The sequence below is a fragment of the Aotus nancymaae genome, unplaced genomic scaffold, assembly GCF_030222135.1.
Source record: "Aotus nancymaae isolate 86718 unplaced genomic scaffold, 86718_ANA_hifiasm-v0.15.2.pri h1tg000059l, whole genome shotgun sequence".
Taxonomy (NCBI): Eukaryota; Metazoa; Chordata; class Mammalia; order Primates; family Aotidae; genus Aotus; species Aotus nancymaae.
Window position 1 is genome coordinate 70,959,918 of NW_026988473.1, and position 23,583 is coordinate 70,983,500.

General features: G+C 34.6%; 1 protein-coding gene across 5 annotated transcripts in view; it reads left to right on the plus strand.

Moving 5' to 3' along the window:
- Window positions 1-23,583, plus strand: part of TMEM135 (transmembrane protein 135) — a 305,900-nt gene that overhangs the window by 279,137 nt on the left and 3,180 nt on the right. For all 5 annotated transcript variants that reach the window (XM_064365385.1, XM_064365381.1, XM_064365383.1 and 2 more), the window contains 7 exons: window positions 5,393-5,539; window positions 8,743-8,812; window positions 12,164-12,331; window positions 16,071-16,134; window positions 17,134-17,210; window positions 21,051-21,149; window positions 21,976-22,043. In XM_064365385.1, coding sequence (XP_064221455.1) covers window positions 5,393-5,539; window positions 8,743-8,812; window positions 12,164-12,331; window positions 16,071-16,134; window positions 17,134-17,210; window positions 21,051-21,149; window positions 21,976-22,043 — 693 coding nt within the window. The remainder of the gene's footprint in view (window positions 1-5,392; window positions 5,540-8,742; window positions 8,813-12,163; window positions 12,332-16,070; window positions 16,135-17,133; window positions 17,211-21,050; window positions 21,150-21,975; window positions 22,044-23,583) is intronic.

Here is a 23,583-nt window from a genome sequence, read left to right on the forward strand (position 1 = left end):
CTCATAGATGATATGCCTTAAACTGTACTTTAAGGATAGCTCTCGATAACTACAGGGAAGAGGAAGTGCGCTCTGGGTGGAAGTGAACAATATTAGCAAGAGAGTGAAAATTGTAAACATGAAGTACGAGGTAACAGTGAGAAAATGGACTTAATTGGTATAAAAAGTTTCTATTAGGAAATATATTTTTTTATAATGTAGAGTAGGGCCAGATCATGGAAGACCTAAGGGTAAAAAAAGACAAACCTGGATTTGATAATGTCAGCAGTAGGGAGCTACTGACGCTTTTTGAGCAGGGCAGTTGACAGTGTTTCAGAAAGATTAGTCTGGCTGCAGTATTTGGGACATTAAGAAGAGAGAACCAGAAGATAGAAAGACAATAAGGACTAGAATTTGGGTGACAGTGGAAGGATTAAAGAGGAGAAAAAGGTAAGACTTGCAATGAAGAAAATGACAACCAAAGTGCCTGAAAGAAGGTGCTATTAACAAAATCACATGGCATGCAAGAAAACTGGTTTGGGAGGGAACAAATGGAGTTTACTGTATGATATCTTTGGTTGTGAGAACTCTGTGGGAACAATAACTTTCTAACTCATAATATACAACAGTAATTTTTTTTTACTGTTATTTTTCAGTAATAGATCATGACATTTATTAGAAAATAAAGTTTTTGTTATTGTTACATTGACTAGAAAGCATTTTGTATTAAGTTTAAAATTGATTAAAAAAAAACAAAAGTTAGGTTTTCAAAAGAAAAGGAATAACTTAGTCTTGTTTTCCTACATCTCCTTAGACTCCCAGAATTCTTGCAAAAACTTAAAATGTGTCAGATGGTTTTGTGTCTCTTCTTCAAATCCGCTTTTAACAAAGGGCTAGTTTGGACTATTTGCGCTTAAATTTTCTCTATATTATGGAAAAATATTCTGGAAAAAAGTTTATTAATTCTTTCTAATATTCTTGTTGCTAAAGCAAGAAGATTGTTAAATATCGTGAATTGTCATATGTTTATTTGTATATCTCCTTCCACTAAGCAAATTCTGTTTCATTTTAGTTCTATTTCATAATCAATCTGCAGTGTGGTGAATATAGATTCAAGAAATGTGGCTATTTCTTGAATTTATGGTGAATATGAATTCACCACATTGCAGATTAAATAATCTCAAATTTACAAAGTTGATTCTCAGAAGAATGTTACTAAAAGCCAAATGTATTTTTTATTGTCAAATTTTGTTGTCCAAAAATAATGTGAGTTAATGTATGTGCTTCTGATAGGCTTTTATAAAGTATTATCTGACATGTCTTTCCTGCTACCTCTTTGCAGTCCTGGCTGTCCTGATTTTTATTGCAGACATATGCTGTAAATTTATAGCATGTCAAAAGTGCAAAATTTAATATTAATTACAAAGGGAAGTGGAAAGAAAAATGCTTATTGCAGTACGATTTAATATGACTTCCTGGCAGTATTAAACTTTGGTAAGGAAAAGATACTCAGTGCTTGATACATTTGAGAATGGTGAGATTTAAATGAATACGATCCTAAAATGGCTTAAGGAAGTTCTCATCTCATACAGATCATAATTGCTGTATCACGAAAACATACATTGTTCATGCAGAGGCAAACTGTTCTTTATCCACAAAGGACAAATATTTACAAAGTACACCAGTTTAATATCTCCTAATTAGACATAGACTAAAAAGCTTTAAAATATTAAACTTTACTTCAGGCTGGGCACAGTGGCTCACATCTGTAATCCCAGCACTTTGGGAGGCCAAGGCGGGCGAATCACCTGAGGTCAGGAGTTAGAGACCAGCCTGGCCAACATGGTGAAATCCAGTCTCTATTAAAAATACAAAAGTTAGCTAGGTGTGGTGGTGGGCACCTGTAATCCCAGCTACTTGGGAGGCTGAGGCAGGAGAATTGCTTGAACCTGGGAGGCGAAGGTTACAATGAGCTGACATCACACTGCACTCCAGCCTGGTGACAGAGTAGGACTCTGTCTCAAAAAAAAAGGAAACAAAAAAACACTTCAGTTTAGCACCCTTTTAAAAATCACTTGTGTTAGTCTGATTCTCACACTGCTATAAAGATACTACTCAAGACTAGTTAATGTATAAACAAAAGAGGTTTAATTGACTCAGTTCTGTTTGACAAGGGAGGCCTCAGGAAATGTACAGTTATGGTGGAAGGCCAAGGGGAAGTTGTCTTCTCCTTCACAAGCTGGCAGGAGAGGGAGCGAGCTAGCGTGAGGAAGTGCCACACTTTAAAACCATCAGCTCTCCTGAGAACTAATTCACTATCATGAGAACAGCATGAGGGAAACTGCCCTCGTGATCGAGTCTCGCCCTACCAGGTCCCTCCCTCAACATGTGGGGATTACAGCTTGAGATGAGATTTGGTTGGGAACACAGAGCCTAACCGTATCAGCACTCCTCAACAAGTGTGAGATAATACAGGAGCTACAAAGCTAACATTCATTGATAGATTTATTTAGTATACATTTATTCTGCCCCGGGTCTTGTACTAAGTGTTGAGAATGCACTGGGGAATGAGTAAGAGGTAGTCTCTGTCCTCACAGAGGCCTTATGGTCTAGTGGGGAAGACAGTATTAATTATAATTGTCCCGAATGTTGCAAAAGAGAAGTGTAGGTTGTCTCAAGAATATATTTTAGGCAGACCTAACCTAGTATTTATCCCCAAGCGGTGGATAGGAGCAAATGGAGAGAAGAAAGCAGGAAAGTTGTACAAAATTAACTTATAGACTAGAAAAACCCAAATGTAATAATAGAAGTTAAGGGTTCTACAATTCACAACTTAGTAATACTTTTTTGTTCCCGTGGGGATGGGTGGGAAGGACAGGGTGGAAGGAAGGAGCATTTAAGACGGATTTTAAAAGACAAATAAGATTTTTAGTAAAGATATAGGGAAGAATGATTCAGATAAGAGGAGCAATACAGATACATGGTTTATTTGGAGAATGTCAAGTAGTTCATTTAATTGTACATAATAATCACTCCTATAGTGAGTATTTACACTTTAATATTCTGTGCACTCACTCTGCAGCTGATACTGCTTTAAGCGTGAAGTTTATATTTAATTCAGTAGGCCATAAGCCCTTGAAATTCTTTAAGGATATTTGTCGTCAGTTCAGATATGCACTTTGGGAAACTTCCTCTGGAAATTGAGTGTAGGATGATTTGAAAATTATCTGTGTATATAGGTAACAGTACAAGTCATGAGAATAGTGTCAAGGACACAACCGTGGGAGAAAAGCCAGTGTCAGACTCTGAAGGGGGCGCTAGCCTGATTCATCATAGTTTAAAACGTAGTTAGAAATATATGTAGCTTAGTGATTAAGAAACCAGACTTTAGGTCAGACAATTCTGGGTTCAAATAATTAATGGTAATTTATTGGTTGTAGACAAGATACTTAACCTCTCATGGGAATTGTGATACCTATAGTGTTGTGGTGAGAATTAATGAATCAGTTAATATTTGTAAAAGGCTTAGTTGGCACTGTGCCTGTCATGTAAGACATGCTCAGAAAATGCTAGCTGTTACTATATTCATTCATTCAATATGTGTTAATTAAATATTTACCATGTGCCAGACACTGTGCTAGATGCTGGGATATAATAGCAAAGAAGATGTACGAGGTCTCACAGGCCCCACAGTTGAGTAGGGGTAGACTGCTAAAATGGCACATACTTTACTGTACTGGGTGTTAATTGGGGTCTTCTAGCACAGAAGAAAAATCACTCACTTATTCTGGCCTAGGACAGGGTCAACTTCTCCAGGGAAGTAACCTCTAATCTGAAATAATCCTGGCCAAAATAGCAACGGTATTATGGAAGGTATAAGAGAAACTGTTGTATTTGTTCTGGCATAGTTTTACCCTTGTTGATGATACCAGCAATACGGATCTTAAACTCTTTATGTACACCCACAAGTAAGAAACAACCTCATTTGAACTGACAGCTACCAAAGATGCACAGCTGCTGTCTGGTGACAGACAAAGCCCTTGCATACCCCTTACGATTTGATAAGTTAGATATTTTACCAAAGTTGTCTGAACAGGGTAGGTTGCAGTTGTTGGTAGTAACAGCTTTTTCTTTTTTTCTGAGTATTTACAATTCCATATTCTGTTTGTTACAGGTCTCAAGTTACAGATTTTTTTTTTTTTTTTTTTTTTAAAGAGACAGGCACTTACTGTACTTGCTGTATTGCCTTGGCTGGAGTGCAGTGGCATGATCATAGATCACTTCAGCCTTTAACTCCTGAGCTCAAGCAATCCTCCCACCTCAGCCTCCCAAGTAGCTGGGACTACAGGCCTACACCACCATGCCCAGCTGATTTTTAATTTTTTTGTTAAGGTGGGGGTCTCACTCTGGTGACCAGGCTGTTCTTGAACTCCTGGCCTCAAGTGATCATCCTGCCTCAACTCCCATAATGCTGGGGTTACGGCTCATCACTGTGCCTGGCTCAAGTTCCAGAATTTTAGTGTATTATTGTTGATCCTGTTCTATCTGTATTTTACTATATTTTCTGAAAGCTTGGAAGGTAGTATTGCCTTGGGAAAGCTTAGTTATTCTTTATATGAGCCATGACTCTTACAGGATAGGTGTAAACAGTGATACTGCAATCTCTGAGAAAGGACACTTCTTGAGGGATATCTAATGGTGATAATATTTTCTATTCATTGACTTTGGAAAAATATAGTCTAGTTTTGATGAAATAGGAATGATATTCTTTTCTAGATATTTTTGTTTTTCCAAAGAAAAGTAAGTAGATTAGAATAACATTGATTTTCTAGTGAAATAATATGAGGACTTGGGGTATTTTGACTGTTTTCTGATTCCTGTTCTATAGTGGCCTCTATTTGCCTGTGTGTATACAGATGACCTAGTGTGCTGCAGCTGTTGATGACTCAAAGTGACATTAGGTATAAATGTTGAGTTTTACTGTAAATGAGAAACTCATTCAATTGTAACTATTAGCCAAATATAAGAAAAAATATATAACTTTTGTGATTTAATAGTATTTCCAAGTCCAGTGTTTCTTTTGAAAAACTCTAAGCCATATGTTTAAAGAGCAGTGTCCTAAGTTCACGGGCGCTTCAGAAAAGTGCTGTGCTGTATTTTACTTGGTCAATTTGATTTTAAAATACCTGCGTTATCAAACAAATGATTATTAAATTTTTTTGAGTATTCAGATTTTGAAAGTCTATTTTTCTTCATAGGATGATTACATTTTATGTAAATTGTGAAAATACTATTTCAAATGATAAGATACTTGCCAAAGTGTGTTTGTTTATAAGCGAAGTCTTTTTCTTTTTTCCATCATTAATTTTTTTTTTTAAGTGAAAAATGCCTCACACTGTGCTCTTTTCTTTAGGTTCATTGTAGGGAAGGAAGAAATTCCCACACATTCTTTTTCACCAGAGGCAGCATATGCAAAAGTGGAACAAAAGAGAGAGCAACTTGAGGAAAAACCCAGAAGAATGAATATGATTGGTCTACTCAGGAAACTCGTGGATTCAATGTGAGCTTTTCATCTTGATATTTTCACCCAGTTTGTCACTGTTTCGTATGATATTTGTACCATGCCAAGGTATTTTTGTTTTCCAGTCAGGTAATGATGATCATTTTTCACCAGAAACTGTGGGTAGAATTTTGTAAAAGGCACACAATTGCAAGTGAATATTATTTATTATTTCTGGCAAGACTGACCATCATATGCCTTTAAAATAGTCTTGCATAAAATTGGAATACTTTTGTATTTCAAACCAGGCAAAATTACAGGAGGCTGTGATGGAGAACTTCAGGAAACTGATAAATATGTGCTGATTTAATGTGCCAAGTATGGAAAGAAGAAAGCAAAATTCCTGAGAAAAATTCAAGAAGATTAAAGAAAAATAAGGAGCAAACCTTAAGTAAAGGATATTTTGTAAGAGTGAACATTTTTAGGGTTCTCAAACCGAAATGTTTTTATTTGTATATTATAAAAAGAAGTTTTCATGTTTCATACAAATTTTCATTTATATTTCTAGTGTAGATATATAAGAAAATTAATAGTTTGAAATTAGATTATCAGCCAATAAATAAAATCTTGGTAGTGATATTTTGGAGAGGGTGGAATGAGTAGGCAATAAAGAAAGTTAGGGGATCAATTATAGCAAGGGTGTCCAACCCCGGGCCATGGACCAGTACTGATCCGTGGCCTGATGGAACCCAGCCGCACAGCAGGAGGTGAGCAGCAAGTCAGCGAGCATTACCATTTGAGCTCCTTCTGTCACATCAGCAGTGGCATTAGATTTTCATAGGAGCACAGACCCCATTGTGAACTGCACGTGCGAGGGATCTAAGTTGTGTGCTTCTTATGAGCATCTAATGCCTGATGATGTGGGGTGGAACAGTTTCATCCCAAACCTCCCTCTCCCCCGCCACCCTGCCTGTGCAAAAATTGTCTTCCGTGAAACCTATCCCTGGTGCCAAAATGATTGGGGATCATTGAATTATAGGAAACTGAGTTCCTTTAAGAAATTAGAAAATGTATGTTTCACTCTTATTTTCCCTCTACCAGCATTGTAACTTTGGACCAGAGATTTAACCAATGTGCATTTCCGAGTTCTTATCTGTTAACTGGGGTTAATGATCTCTATTAAGGATTGCCGTGAGCATTAAATGAAATAACATCTATGAACTTGACAGACATAAAATATGAGCACAGAGTGGGTACTCAAATTTTTATTGAATTTAAAGATTTTGTCTTCATCTTAACATATACCACATCTAGAAGATAACAGGAATAATTATGGTAGTTGAATTTATTAAACTAGTTCAAGAATAGGTATGGTTACCTCAGTGGAGAAAAGGGAGAAAGGATTCTATTAATAGAAATAATTTCAACAGGGATCAGAAGGGAATGCAAAGAATGAATTATATGGGTGAATGATGCCTTGGGCATCTGAATTCATCAGGTCATGGCAGAACATATCAGAGTAGCCTCAGTGGGCCCATTGGTATGAAAGCAGATGCAGAGTAATACAGAAGCAAAGCAAATAATACAGGAGACAGGCAGTCCTTGACCTGGGAATCCATTTATATGAAGTGACTAAGAAAGACTAATTGACGGTACAGTTGATAGCAGGATTTAACTTCACTAGCAAAGAAAGTTTAGGCCAGGTATGGTGGCTCACACCTGTAAAACTTAACACTTTGGGAGGCTGAGGTTGTAGAATCACTTGAGGCCAGGAGTTTGAGACCAGCCTGGGCAATATAGCAAGACCATGTCCCTAAAAAATTTAAAAATTAGCCAGGTGTGGTGGCATGTGCCTGTAGTCCTAGCTATTCAGGAGGCTGAGGTGGGAGGATTGCTTGAGCCTAGAAGTTTGAGGCTGCAGTGATCTATGATCATTATCATGCCACTGCCCTTCAGCTTAGGTGACAGAGTGAGACCCCATCTCTTTAAAAAAAAAAACAACAACCAAAAAACCAAAAGCAAAGGAAGCTTAATGATTTCAGGGTAGTTCTGGTAGCAGTGACTGAGAAATGTCTTTGAAGGGGACACTTAGAAGTGTGAAGAGTGATGGCTCGCATGAGGCAGTCCTTCTCTTATTCATTGCTTTTCAGGCCTCCAGCTTTAATCACTCAGCAATTTCACATGGCCAGATATGCCTTATCATTCTAATGATAGAAGGGCTATGGCCAGTATGAACTGAATTGCTGCTGTCACCCTTGACTAGGAAAGGCTGTACGCTCCAGCTGTTGTACAGAATTGGATTTCTGTAAAGGTCTTGCTAATCAGTTTGCAAATGGGATTGGAGAGGTGCAGAGCAAGAACATTGCTCTACAAGTTATTGTTATAAACAGGGAAACATTCATGTGGTTCAACCATGAAAATAATTAATTAGCTACAGTCTGAAAGAAATTATAAAGACTGCTTATTTTGGAACATGAACCCTCAGAGAGACAGAGCTAGACCCATGTTAGATATTCTTAGATATTCTCTTACTTTTTTATGCCTAGGGTGAATAAATAATCTTGGATTCAACATACTAAATAATTAAAATGAGTGCATCTTGAACGTAGTCCTCACAACAGAAATATTTATTAAATGCTAGAGGGTTAAGTGGTTTACAATCAAATCACAAATTATCTACTTTTAAATTAGTACATGATCTCTATTTCTATATTTATTTCAACTGAATTTTGAATATTAATACTATATCATGTTTCTTTTCCAGATGTTTTCTCTTAAATCTAATTAAGTATAAATTCCTGTAACCTGAGCATATTCTTATTATGACTTTTGCTCAAGTACTGACTTCATGGATGATTTATTACCGTTTTACTCTATAATAAGCAATTTAAAGTTTCCAAAAGACTTGGCAGAGTATATACATAATACATACATTTTTTCATATTTAATCACAAATACTTAAGAGTGTGGTTTCTCTATTCTACATTCAAGTATTTTGACTGCAGTCAGATATTTTATACAATGTGTCAAATGGTAAGCAGCAAATAAAAAAAAGCAAAAATATCTATTATTCTTGCTTCTGTATGTCCTAAAACACCAAAAGTGACACACATTTAGAAGCAAGTGAGTAATGTTTTCTTTTCTTTTTCTTTTTTCTTTATTTTTGGTTAGAAAGCTTTAAACAGATCTACAAACATATACAAACATATGCATATATGTACTTTAATTATAATTAGTTTAATTTTTTTTTGGTTCAATTTCAGATGCAAACATGGACCAAGGCATAGATGTTGCAAACATTATGAAGATAATTGCATCTCTTATTGCATTAAAGTAAGTATAATAAAGTATGAACTTTATTAACAGTAGGGAATAGGTATAGAAATAACTTATTTATCTAGAAATTATTTAAAAGTAAATGGAAAAGTTGACAATAATTGCTATCATTCTTTGAATTTGACTTCAAGAGTGAGAAATTTGTGACAATAAGTGACAATTTAGCTTTCAATATTCACTTACCAGATCCTTAAATAATTTAAAAATTAGCTTGTTTAAAAATCGGCTTATTTAAAACTTATGATACAGAAGATAAGATGGGATAACAACAACAAGGAAACATAAAATCATTAAAATTTGTACTTTGTAATGTGTCCTCATTAGAACTACATCCTAGAACAAGGCCCCCAGACTGCGCTGTGTGCTAGCTGGATCAGCACTCACACACATACACTGTATACACTGTGCCCAGTGTGGCACAGCAGCATTTAGATTTGGACTTGTAAAGCTATTACTTTTTTTTTTTTAAGACATTGAGGTAAACTGGAGAATGTCCACAGTCGCTCTACATTAAGAGAGCTAGCTATGCCCACTGGCGTAAATTCCCGACTCCCTAGTGGATCTGTGTCCTAGTATGTCTCTCCCTCCCACCATGCTGTTGTGCTGTCCCTCCCCCTTCCCCCATCACCACCACTTCTGAGAAGAAAGTTATTTTCTTTGCAGTTAGCGTGCCACAGGTGGCACCACCTGCTGCAGGTTCCTTAGTTTTTTTATTTTAGGCAGAGTCTCACTCAGCTGCCCAAGCTGGAGTGCAGTGGCGCGATCTCTCCTCACTGCAACCACCATCTCCTGGGTTCAAACAATTCTCCCATCTCAGCCTCCCAAGTAGCTGGGATTACAGGCACCCGCCATCATACCTGCCTAATTTTTGTATGTTAGTAGAGATGAGGTTTCACCATGGTTGGCCAGGCTAGTCTTAAACTCCTGATCTCAGGTGATCCACCTGCCTTGGCCCCCAAAGTGCTAAGATTACAGGCATGAACCACCACGTCGGGCCAAGTTCCATAGTTTTGAATGGTGCTCTAAGAGTTCAATGCTGTAGAAAGTTTATGTTCTTCTTACAAGTTTTAGTCTCTACTTAGTTGATAACAAGAAGAGCAGGTCAGCCTTTTATGGTTACTCTAGAAGGAGGAACTGTCCCACATTACTGCTCATGAGGGTAAACATCTGTGGCCCAGTGTTGACGGTGCTATTTGCCCAGACCACACTTAGCTTCACAATTCCCCAAAATGACCAAGGATAAAGCAGTAGAGTTTTGTTTTGTTTTTTTTAGTGTGCAATACTTTCTGGTACACTCTTTCCAAATTTGATTTCCTGCCTCAGTTTAAAGTGTCCCCCCTGCCCCCACAAAAAAAGTAACATTGCTGGCAGTCCAAGTCAGCTGGTACCTGGATTTATTATTTCTTCCAACTGAACATGATTGTAGTTCTAAGGAAAGCTTTAGATGGGGAACTAATAGAAGTATTTAGATTAAATCAGAGGTATTTGAGAACTTTGGAGTAGGGGGAGTGATATTAAAAAAATTATTTGAGAAAGTTAGTGAGAATTTCCAAGCAGTAAAAAAACTAGTGATTCTTTCAAATGTGTACCAGTACTGTAAACTTGGCAATTTATGTATAAATTGGAATACTGTATTATACCATGAATATAAAACTATCTGGAGACCTGTGGGTGAGGAATTTACACCATAAACTTGGTAGTGAAATTTCTTGACAGTGCACCTCATTATTTCACAGGCTTAATTAAACCATGTGTTAAATTACATCCCTGAGTAAATACTCATGTTAATGACATTGCCCTCAACATGCTGTGCTTTATTCACACTAACATTTTCTTGGTTCCTTATACCTGCCAAGCTCTTTATTGGCTTTATGTTTTCTGTCCGGGCTGTCTGAAATGCTTTTCTCATGCTAGCCTCTTCTTTTGGGTCTGTTTAAATGTCACATCATTTACACGTCGCCGTTAACATTTAATCTAGTATAGATTGCCCTGTTATGTCTATCCTAGTGTCTTACTTCCTTCATAACACTTATTATAATTTTTTATGTTTGTTTACTTAGTTATTTTCTTTTCCGCTAATGAGCATGAAAGCTCCATGAAGGCAAGGACTCTGTGTCCTCCTCTTCTCTGTTATCCCCAGCATCTAGTGTAATGTTTGCCACATAACATTTGCAAATATTTCCTGAGTACATTAATGAGTGGATGAATAGTTCTCTTGAGAATAGCATGAAAAAGATTGTAATGTAATTCGAATCCCTAAATCCTTAGATTATCATTATAAAGTTATCAATGGCAACGTAAAAGTGTGACCGTTTCATGCATTTAACAAATACTAGGCAATTTCAGGTAAGCAAATGCTTGAGAATTCACAGTAATTAATTGGATAATTTGATATTATGTTTTAATAAGGTATTAGATATTTTCAGGTAAATTAACCAATGTTTCCTCATAGTAATTAAATTATTTTTAGAAAAGAAAACTGCAGTCCAGAAAATACAAACCTGACTTTTGGGCATGCGCTGCTAAGAGTAGATATTTTCCCATTCCAGTCGGGGTAGAGTGGAGGAGGATGGGACACCAGTATTAACAATGTATTGGTTGGATTGTATAGAAAATACTATTTTTTTTTGGGGTTAATGTTTTGGGCTAATTGGAATTTTTCACTCTCAATATTAATATTTAATTTTTAGTGTCTCATACATCTAAAATTCATCTTTGTAAATATGGAAATGAAATTGACCAATAATAGTCACCCTCCCTAGATCTCTTTTGCACTATGGACAGTTGAAGGAAATATAGAGAAATGTTGACAGCAAATATAGATTTGTAGTGGGTTAGGTTTTTCAAGTTTAGTTTAATATGCCTTAAAGCTACTATTCTCTAGAGATGTTTTAGCCTGACATAGTGGAGCACAGGAATGAAAACCTAGATATAATTCCGCACCCCTCGCCCCCTGGAAGTTCTTCTTACCTGACCATTTTAAAAGTTAGCACCAAAGGTCCAAACAAATAATGAAAATATTTTTCTGTGAAAATAATCCCTACTCATGCTAATCATTAAGAACAGTCTTCTGTTAAAATTTTCAAGAGCATTTGGTTTTACTAAGTAGCTTTTGTAATGTTAGTGCTTTTGTATCTAAAACTCATTTGTGGTTTAGGAATTTAAAATCCTGGTTATTGTCAACAAAATGTCAAGAAATGGAATTTTGATGCATAGGCAAGCTTGGACAGTGCTTGTGAGACTTTAATTTGTTTTGTCTTGTTTCTGTTTTGAGATGGTAAAATTCATATTCTATCAAAAACTTCAAAATTTGTTTATAAATCAGATTTTCCTCCCAATTTCCTCTAGGGTTTCATCAGAATGTTTAGTGTGGGGTACTTGATCCAGTGCTGCCTCCGAATCCCCTCTGCATTTAGGCATCTGTTTACACAGCCATCCCGGCTAATTTCTCTCTTCTACAATAAAGAAAACTTCCAGCTTGGAGCTTTTCTTGGCTCTTTTGTTAGTATATACAAGGTAAGGCTTTTAGAAGAGGAAAGAAAAATGGGAAATAAATAACATGGCTATTGTTAGATTGAGAGATGGCCTTAGTTCACTTATTTTTTAATGCTTCTTTCTGGAATATTTATAAATATTTTGACATAACCAAATATATACAATATATTGGGAAGTAAGGATGGAGAAATTTCTTCTTTTAAAATATTATTTAATATACTCGAATGCATAGCCATGTTTGCATTTATGTATAGTATTAAACATTGTCAGACTCGTTCAATACATAGACACTCAGGAAATATGAATTTTTTTGATATTTCCAACATCAAAAATGATATTAATGTGCCTGGTTTATTTGTTTTTTTAATCATATTTACTGCTTGGTTATTAATGTAAGCATATTTCAGACCTCTCTAGCGGAAGTCAACACTTGATAGAATCTGTGAGGATTTGCTGTTGTAACTTACATGAGTAATGACTTACATTCCTTCTTTCACCCACTCACATTTCTTACTACACTGTCTCACATAGCCAGAATTCACAGTCTTCTACCCCATTCTGTATGTTCCTATAAAAGTACCTACACGTATATAAGCCCACACCTAAACATATATGTAGAGATCAATTTTAACCTAGTACTCTGCAACTTTAAGAGACTGGCTTTTGTATGATGGAATCACTAATATGTAAATTATATCTTATTAAATGTTTAAAAGATTCTGCGTCTGAATATAGTTTCTAAATGGTAAAGTGTGTTAATTAAAGTTGACCTAACACATGGACATAAAGATGACAACAGAAATCACTGGGGCTTACTAGAGGAGGGAGGGAGGGAGGGAGGGAGGGAGGGAGGGATGGAGCAAGGTCAGGACTGAAGAACTAGTGCCTGGGTAAAGGCATCAATCATACCCCAAACCTCAACACCACACAATGAACCCCTGTAACAAATGTATCCCCCGAATCTAAAATGAAGGTTGAAATAAAAAAGAAAAGAGGAGATTAGAACACAGACACACACAGAGGAATGACCATGTGAGGACACAGGGAGAAGGTGGCCATCTGCTAGCCATGGAGAGAGGACTCAGGAGGGGGGATCCTTGAGCATACCTTGATCTTTGAACTCCCAGCCTGTACGACTGTGAAAAAAACAGATTTCTGTTTTTGTTTTTAATCTACAATCACAAATTGCTCACTTTTGCCTTAATTTTACTCTATAAAAGACACGTGTTTTGAGCACTGGGATTGTGTCTCATTTTGCAGGAACATGCAGCAGGTATTCCAATATGTCTGACTAATGAATTAGGGATATTAAAGGGGTGTGCATTTTTTTGTGTGTACAGTGTGTACCCTGTAATGAGATTTATCTGTCTTCCCTCTGTCTACAAAATAATTATAAATATATTTTTATTCATACTTTATTTCTTTGACTAAGCTTTTTTATATATATTTTAATATATTGAAAGAAGAATATATATTCTGTGTATATATATGTATATATATATATACCTACACAAATACATACTCTTTGTTGTTAAACTCAAAGAAAATCGATGGGAAAACTGAATTCTGGAGTTATTTAGGGTAACATGGTCAGTGTCATTTTCTGTAAAAATTTACTCATAAAAGGCAGGTATGGATAAAGTATTTTGAAATGGAAAGGAGGGGTCATAAACTGTAGATAATGAATCACTTGTTATGAAATATTACTAATATTAAAAACATGTTCGATATAGCTTGACTAGGAAGCATTACTAACATTTGAATATACAAGAGTTAAGGGCAGATTGTTGGTAGTTGCATGTTTATATTCACATTTTTAAAAATGTCTCATGTTATAGTGTTTGTATTTATTCTTCACATAAACTCTTAACTGTTCAGATGTGGATTATCTCCAACATTTTTAGCCCCAGGTTGGTTATTCTCTACCATCTAGCATATCTCAGAGTGCGTTTTATTTTGCTTTTTTATTTTTCATTTCTGTTACTATTTATGTAGGTAATACAAACAAATGGTATTAAACTAAGGAAAATACTACTGGGTCAAAATATTTCAGAAAATATTCATGTGGTGTGTTTAAAACTGTATGTGATTTTTCAGAAACAAATTGTCCTTGCCATAGTATCTTTGTAAGAATGTTGAGAGAAGGGCAGGCAAACACACCTTGTTTTTTGTTTCTTGATGAACTGACCCCTTTAAAAAAATCTGTAAGTTTCCTCTTTATCCCTGTTAATATTCCTTGTTTTATAGTCTATGTTTAATATTAATATAGCTACTTAAAATTTTTTTTGATTAGCATTTGATGTCATAATGTTTCTGTTCTTTTACTTTAATTTTTCTGTTTTCATTGGAAAAACTGGATTCTTTTAGGCTGCATGTAGTTGGCCCTTTCTTTCTTATAGAATCTGATAATCTCTGTCTTTTAATTGGCATGTTTTTACTGTTTACCTATAATGTATTATACTTATGATGTGGCTGAGTTTAAACCTACTTTTATGCTAGTTGTTTTGTATTTGTTCCTTTTTTTTTTTCTTCCTCCTTTTTTTCTTCGGCCTTTTGGTTTGATCATGAATTTTACTATGACTCCATTTCTATCTTCACTATTGCTTTATTATTTATACTTGTTCTAATTTCGTGATTTCCTTAACATTTTATAATATACATTTTTAATGTATTGGCCAATCTTCAAGTAATGTTGTACTACTTCACATATAGTATAAGACCTTACAACAGTATGCTTCCAATTTCTCCTTCCCATCCTTTGTTATAGGATTTAACATTTATTAGTTATCTTTATGTATGTTATACACTCCACGATATATTGTTGCTATTTTTGTTTTAGATCGGGGTCAACACACTTTTTCTGTGAAGAGCCAGATCATGACTATTTTAGGCTTTGTGACCATGTGGTCTCTGTCATAACTACCCAGCTCTTCTGTTACAGTGTGAAAGCAGCTATAGACAATATATAAATGAATGAGTGTGGCTGCATTTCAGTAAAACTTTATCACACTAAAGTTAGAACTTTATATAATTATTACATCACTAAATGTTCTTATTCTTTTGATTTATTTTTTATTTATTTAGGACTGTAAAAATTATTATTAGCTCCTGAGCCATATAAAAACAGGTGGCAGGCCAGATTTGGCTAGTGAGCCATAGTTTGCTGACCCCTGTTTTAGATAGCTAATTCACTTTTAGTTTAAGTAAAGATAAGAAAAATATGTCTTCTGAATTTACTTTCACTTTTCTATTTCCAGAACTCTGCATTTCTCTTTATAGTTATAAATTTTATAAGTTTTTGTCTGGTGTCATATTCCTTCTACGTTTAAAATTTCTGTGAGCTCAGATCTGCTGTTGATGGATTTTCTCATATCTGGAAAAAGTCTGTTTCACCTTCAGTTTTGAGAAATATTTTCTCTGCCAGATTTGTAGTGTAGTCAGCTTTTTGTTCTTGTTAAAATGGGATGCTTTTCCCAGCATTCGATAGCTGGGCAAAAGTGGAATTATAGATTTGCTTTGAAAAATCAATGCAATGAAAATATTATGTGTAATTTCTTAATAGAGTCTCTACAGAGTAACAACTGTATAAAATACTATTGTTCATAATTTTTCCAGTCATGTATTCAGTTTTATTTAGATAAGATCACTAATTGGCCTGCAAGGTAATTTGATGAATTTATTCATTATAGTTTTTTTTTTGTATTGTGCTATTTTTCTACAAATAAAATAACTGAAGTCATTGTATTTTCTCCTTAACTAGGGTACTAGTTGTTTCCTGCGCTGGATCAGAAACTTAGATGATGAACTACATGCTATTATAGCTGGTAAAGCAATAATAAAAAAATGAATGATTTTTATTGTATTAACCAGTGGTAGGAATGAATCAGAAATATCATCCAATTCATCCAATTTCTATAAATCTTCCTTTCTCTATTGTAATAGAATCCCAGTTGAGGCACTTGTGCAAATACTTTGTGATGTTTAACATATCAAGGCACTGTTGCCATATGGTGTTTTGAGTTGGCAATATAATAACTTAGGTATCTGTCATGCCATAGACCATAAATCCTAGCGAATGTATCACAAAAGACATCTAGTGAATGTGTCACAAAAGAATGTAAAGCCTTATAATACCATATAAGTGATTAATGAAGTTTAGGTAGATTTCATTGAAAATTCTATTTTTACCACTGAAAAATGACATATATTTTCATAATAACTTTTTAAGGGAACTTAATCATTTTATTTAAAACTCTATTATTTTCTATAAGTGCAATATATGTATTAAATTAAATAGATAACGTATCGGGTATTTATTAGGAATAATCTTAGTTATTTGTATGTGACACCTCCCCTCTTCTCCCTGCCTTGGTTTACTATTTATAGAATGAAAGCCGTGCTATGGAAAGAAGTATTGTGATAGCCCTATAAATTAATTGGAGCTATTTAATATTAGAAGAATAGATGAATAAATATTTCTGCTTAAAATCAGAAATAACCAAGAGCCTTTGAAAAGTTATTTTTTAAAAATTGTATTTTGTAAGACCACTCCTTTTTTTAAAGTTCAAATATAAATGTAAAAGTTCTTGTTATACATAAATCAGAACTGTTTATTTCTAACTCTGAAGATCAATTTTTAAAATTTAAAAATATGCAATAATAACTCACCCCATTTTAACATCATCTGTTAGTACTGTCCTTGATTGTGTTGTAACAAGAGGTAGTGCTGATTCTTTCTATGTAAGTGAATTAATATTTCTGATGACATAATAATAAAGAAATACTTTGCGATCTGATCAGTAATTTCTTATTTCTTGTTTCAGGATTTTTGGCAGGTATATCAATGATGTTTTATAAAAGCACAACAATATCCATGTATTTAGCATCCAAATTGGTGGAGGTAAGTGAAATTTTCATGCATGAACAGTTCCAAAGAATATAATGATTTTAACTGCTGTTTTAGCAGCAAATATATATCCCAATGGCAAACATAAAATTTAATCCTCTAGAAGTATTTCTAAAGTCAATTCCCCTGTTTTTCTTTCTTTGTGTCTATTTTCAAATATACATTACGCGTAGAAAGAACAGTGTAATTAATTCTCATGCACCCATCATGCAGCTTCAGCAGTTATCAGCATTTGGCCAGCCTCCTTCCATCTATACTCCTTAACCCCACAGGTACTGAGTTATTTTAAAGCAAATCCTGGACATTATGTCATTTAATCCTTTAAAAAACTCAGCATAAAGACTCCTTAAAGAATAATGACTAAAGGATTCTTAAAAACAAACAAATCAACAATACCACCAAAATTTAACCACAGTATCATTATCATACATTAAAACCGTCCCAGTAATTCCATAGTAATATAATATATCCAATTCATTGATTATCTTATAATCTTTTTGCAATCACTTTATTTTAATCAAGTTCTAAACAAAGTTTCTTTTAGTTTATAATAGTTATCCCCCTACTACTGCTGCTGCTGCTGCTGCTATGACTTTTCCTCCCCCTCCCCCTCCCCCTCCCCCTCCCCCTCCTTTCTTCTTCTTCCTCCTTGACAGTTATTTGTTGAAGATATAGGTCATGAGTTCATGGAATTTTCCAAATTCTGGATTTTGCTGATTGCATCCTCACTGTTGTTATTAATCATGTTTCTTTAAATCATGAATTTCTTAAATTGTTAACTAGATCTTGAGGCCTAAGCAAATTCAGGTTTAAGTTTTTTGGGGAGGTAACAGACAGACTTCACATTTACTGTGTATGTGAACTTCCAATTGCATCACATGACGAAGCACAAAAATGTCTGGTTGTCTTTCTGTAATCCTAAGATTGATCATTGGGCTTAGGTGTTGATAGAGCCAACCTAAGGTTCCCCAGTAGCCTTTGAGCTAGTGGTTTGAGCAGCTGTTAATGATTATCCCTGGGATTCATTATCTCATTAAGGGTTGAAAAATGATGAAAATACTATTGTTGTTTATTCTGTGTTTATTAGCTGAAATTATTCTAAAAGCGTTTTTCCTTTTCAGCTATTTGGTTACTCTGAAATATGTTGTTCCAGAAAGTCAAAATAAAATGTTTGATTGCTTCATTTTAATTACCAGTGTTTAAAATGAGTTATAGTACCTTAGCATCCTGCGAAGTTGACCTATGAGTCTTTATTTTTAAAGTATTAAAAAATTTAAATTTAACATATTTGATTTATTTTAATGCATTGCGATTATTATACTCAGATTGTTCCCATCTTTGTCCATGAGCGCTTCCTTAAGTTGACTCCTGTTTGTTTTAACATAACACCATTATCTTTGATAGCTTTCTTACTATAAAACAATATATTCCGGGCTCATCTGGGACATTTCTGCCTCAGACATAGAATCAGTCTTCTCTGTAATGACTAGTAGTTTGTTTTAGTGGAAAATGGCATTTTAAGATTTCAGTCCAGGTGCTAGAGGTTATTTGCTCCCAGGCTAGTTATTGATTCTTGCTTTCCCAGTGAACGCCACTAGGGAATCTCCCTCCCCTTTCTTTTTAGAGAGACAGAAAATACATTTGGAGCATATTGACATTTCTGATTCAAAGTTAAGAGTATACATTTTATTTAACTTGTTTAATTACTTGCTTTACCCAAATGTGTGTGTGTGATAGAAAGAGAGCTAGTGAGAGAGAGAGTGAGAGAATGTATGCATCATGAAATCAGGAAGACAAGCAGGAGCCAGATCATGTAGGATTTTAAAAGCTAGGGTAAAGAATTTTTTTTTTCTCAGTGCACTGGAAACCACTGAAGAGTTGTAAGCATGGAAATGACAGGATTTAATTCACATTTTAAGAAGAACATTCTAGCCATTATATAGAGGGAGGCAGGACCGAAGCTGAGAGAACAGTTAGTTTCTGTCAGGAGATGGTGGCTTGCACCAGGATGGTAGCAGTAGAGGTGAGAAAACTACACAGGTTTGGTGTATGTTTAGGAGTAGAGTTGACAAGACTTGCTAATGGAGAGGAAAGGGAAGTGAGAGAAAGAAAATAATCCTTACGTGGCAAAATATATTCTTTAACACAGAAGAAACCAATATTGAGATCTAGTTTATTAAAGGTGTTTTACAGGCCAGGCGCAGTGGCTCACGCCTGTAATCCCAGCAGGCCAAAGTGGGCAGATCACAAGGTCAGGAGTTTGAGACCAGCCTGACCGACATGGTGAAACCCCATCTCTACTAAAAATACAAAAATTAGCCTGGTGTGGTGGCATGTGCCTGTAATAATCCCAGCTACTCAGGAGCCTGAGGCAGGAGAATCTCTTGAACCAGAGGGGCAGAGGTTGCAGTGAGCCGAGATTGCGCCACTGAACTCCAGCCTGGGTGATGGAGTGAGACTCTGTCTCAAAAAAAAAGGGTTTTACATCTAAGTGGCCAGAGTTTTTTAAGGCAAGCAATGGTATCTCTCTGTTTCTTGTGTCATCAGGCCATATCTGATCCTGGCAAAAAAAATTGGCATATAAACTGTGCTGATGCAGACTGTTTTTTTTTTTTAAATAGGAATATTAGAAATTTGAGCTTGCTATGTCCTTTTAAGGAATTCATTGCTCTATTGTAATAGACAATCATTTTTCTTATTGAAGTTAATTTTATATTAAAATGCTCTATCGCTGTCCAGTGAAAATGATATAAAATTCAGCTATATAGGCCATTGTTTTCTTGGAATCTATGAGTCAAATGCATATATTTACTTAGTATATATTATGTTCTCATTACTGTGCTAGGTACTGGAAAGATTATAGAAGCATAGGATATGGTTTCTATCCTTCATTAATTTAGAATCTGGTGTATTAAATTTTATAATAAATAATTAGAAACACAGTTATTCTATTGGGAAATAGCTGTTTCACTTAACATTTCTGTGATGCAGTTCTACCACATCTGAATTAAATTTTCTTCAACATGAATATATCTGCACAATATATCTGTATCTTGCAATATACTGTTATATTTTTTCAAAATAATGGCCAATGTATAATTGTTTATCTTGTTTCCAAAATAGATTATAACTCAGTATATTCCTTAAAATTCTCATAAATCCCACTCTCATATACATTATGTACATTTACTCCTTAGTGTATACTTTTGAGTTGATTTGTATGTAAAATATTCACCCCATCATTTCCTTTGTTTGCTCTTTGGTTATGGCAGCTTATATAGATCATGAGGATTCTTTTTATGGCAACTCAGTTGGGATACAATTTAAAAAGAGCCAGATTTACTTAGCAAAGATTTTAATGCCATGGTCTAGGGTAGGTATTGAAGACCATGCAAAGTTGAAGAAGAGAAGGTTGTTGCCACCTGCCAGTGACTTCCTTTTAGTTCTCATCCTGTTTATGTTCTTTATTTTGTGAAGAATAGTGCCCAGCATGTAGTTGACACCATTAAATCTGTACTGAATAAATTAATGAAGGATGAACAGGTCTAACAGAGAAAGGAGTACATGAACACATATAAATGACATTTAAAAAGCGGAAATAAAATGCTATTTAATTTACAGAAAAGTATTACTACTTGCAATTGGGATTTGGAGCAAAACAATGAGGGAAAGGGAAGGGTTAACCCTTATCATTATGAAAAATGTGACATGGTTTGAGCTCTGAAGGGAGTATTAGGATTCAGAAAGGCAGAAAACATAGTTGTAGGCAGGGAGCACAATGCTCAACTGTTTTTAATGCTGAAGTTTTTATAACTCTCTATGCTTGTTGTGCAGACAATGTATTTCAAAGGCATTGAAGCAGGGAAGGTTCCCTATTTTCCTCATGCAGATACTATCATCTATTCCATCTCTACGGCAATTTGCTTCCAGGCAGTAAGTATAGCTTTTTCAAATGAGAAATTGAGTGATTCCTGTTTCTGATGTACATTAATAAAATGGGGGAAAAACAAACTCTGGGAACATTTCAGTTTACAGTATTGCATTTTAAGCTTCCTTTTGTTTTTGTGTTTTTGGTTTCTTCAGCAAGATACCTTACAAGCTTCTAATCTTTAAACATGTTAACTTAATGGGCTAGGTCCTTTTTATGAGTACACCAATTTTTAGGTTTTAATACAGTACAATTTATAAGTAAATTATTATTTCAGTCCCTTGGGAAGAATGCCCCAATTTAATTATCCTTCATTTTGATTAAAAAAAGGATAATAGGCATATGCTGATAATAGGCATAAATATAAATAATTGCATTTCTCCAATATTATTCATAATGAGGATTAGGGAGAACTAGTTTCATATAAGCATTGTTCAATCTCTTTAAATTCTGTAACCATTATTATTGACATTAATGGTGTTAGGGCTATTGTAAAATTTGGGGGAAAACTTTTATTTGCTCTTTCTTACAAAATACTACCAGGTTGAAAAACTAATTAAAATTAATAAAATGTAAATATCTCAGTAAATGCTTCCTGATAATGACTGTTTACTTAATTATTATTTCAAAAGCAACATTTTTATTTGAAGGCATATTTACAAAGATTCTTGATAGTTACCAACTTAAGCATCAATATACTTTTGTGTATTTCATCACTTTCAGTTTTAAAATACAATGAGCAATAAAGATAGAGGTAAAACTATCCTATTGCCTAAGACTGCTGATAATGTTTGTATTTACTAAAAGAATTCTCAAATTGAATAATCGTAGGCTGTCATGGAAGTACAGACCTTGAGACCTTCTTACTGGAAGTTCCTTTTAAGACTCACCAAGGGCAAGTAAGTGACTAAGCAGTTTTCTTGAAAATATTATGAGTGGTTTTATCTTTTTGAGGGAATATTCTTTCAGTGGTAAAGTAGGTATTTATGTATAAATCAAATATGAGCAACTTAAAGAATAATATGGGGTATTTTTTGAGTGAGCATTATTCTGACTATACTCTTCCCTATAATATTGTAGATATTTTAGATAGTCTAGATTAATATCATGTTGATTTGCCAACTACTAATTAGTTGCTACATAAATATTAAGTCTAACTTTTCCAATCATTGGCCATTTCTTTTTGGTTAAAAATATTAAACAGATTCATTAAAAATCGACTCTACGTAATTAACCGATTTCCATTTTGGAAACAGTCGTATTGTGTTGCCGCTTGTTGTAAGTATACTTTCCTTTGCCTTACAGATCATTTTTGCTTTGTTTTGTTTTCTTACCTGATCTTCATCTAATTTTTTGAGAGGCATGAGCTTTGGAGTCAGACAGACCTAAGTTTGATTCCAGTTCTGATACCTTCAGCTGTGTTACTGTGGAAAATTATTTACCCTCCTGAGCCTAAGTTTTTTTCTCTCTACGGTGAAACAATAATACATACATTCTGTGATTGTAGGAAAATTAAGATGCTTATAGTAGCACTGGGTAAATTGCACATATTACTATCATTATTAAGAATAATAGCAAATACTTGTATAGTGCTTACAGTGTCCAAGATATGGTTTTAAGAGGCATGTGTACAGTATACATGTATACATAAATATGCATTGAACCCTTAAAATAGCTCTATGAGTTAGGTACTATTGTTATCCCTGTTTTACATATGAGGAAACTAAAATGCACAGAGGGATTAGATGGCTTGCCAGAGTCACCCAGTTAGTAAACGAAGGCGCTGGAATATAAAGCAGGCAGTCTGGCTTCAGAATCTTCTCTCTTATCCATGTCACTGTAGATCCTTTATATTATGATTGTTAAATCATTTTTTTGTCACTTAGTTTTTTGCACATTAATGAGTTTTACTAGTTGATTATTTTGGAAGGGAACTTTGGAAATGTACTAAAAGTCACATTTATAGGCTCTCGGGATAACTGCTGGCCAGTGATTTCAAAACTAATTTCATTCAGCTGTTTTCTCCAGAGAGAAAATTCTTGTGAATAGGCACAGAAACACAGAAGGTCTATCCTGTACATTAGCTAAATTGTGTCTTTAAAAAATGTTACATAACTTAGGTTAGGTAATGGATAACATTAGGGTATGTTTTTACTGTGTTGTGTCTGTTAGACATTTGAAAACCTACATGCAGTTTGCCTTTTAGTCATTAAATGTTTGCACATTTGAATGTGTTTTCTTTTGATTGTGAGACATTAAGATGTCAATTACGAGAGAAATTACATTTAATGCTTTTGCCTCATCAGTAATGTTAGCTCATTCATTGTTTAGTTTCCTGTGAATTCATTCATCGTAAAAATCATAATGAACCTAATTTTCTATTTGATACAGTTTAGTGGAAAGAACTCTAGAAGGGTTTGAAATAATGATTGTAATCTA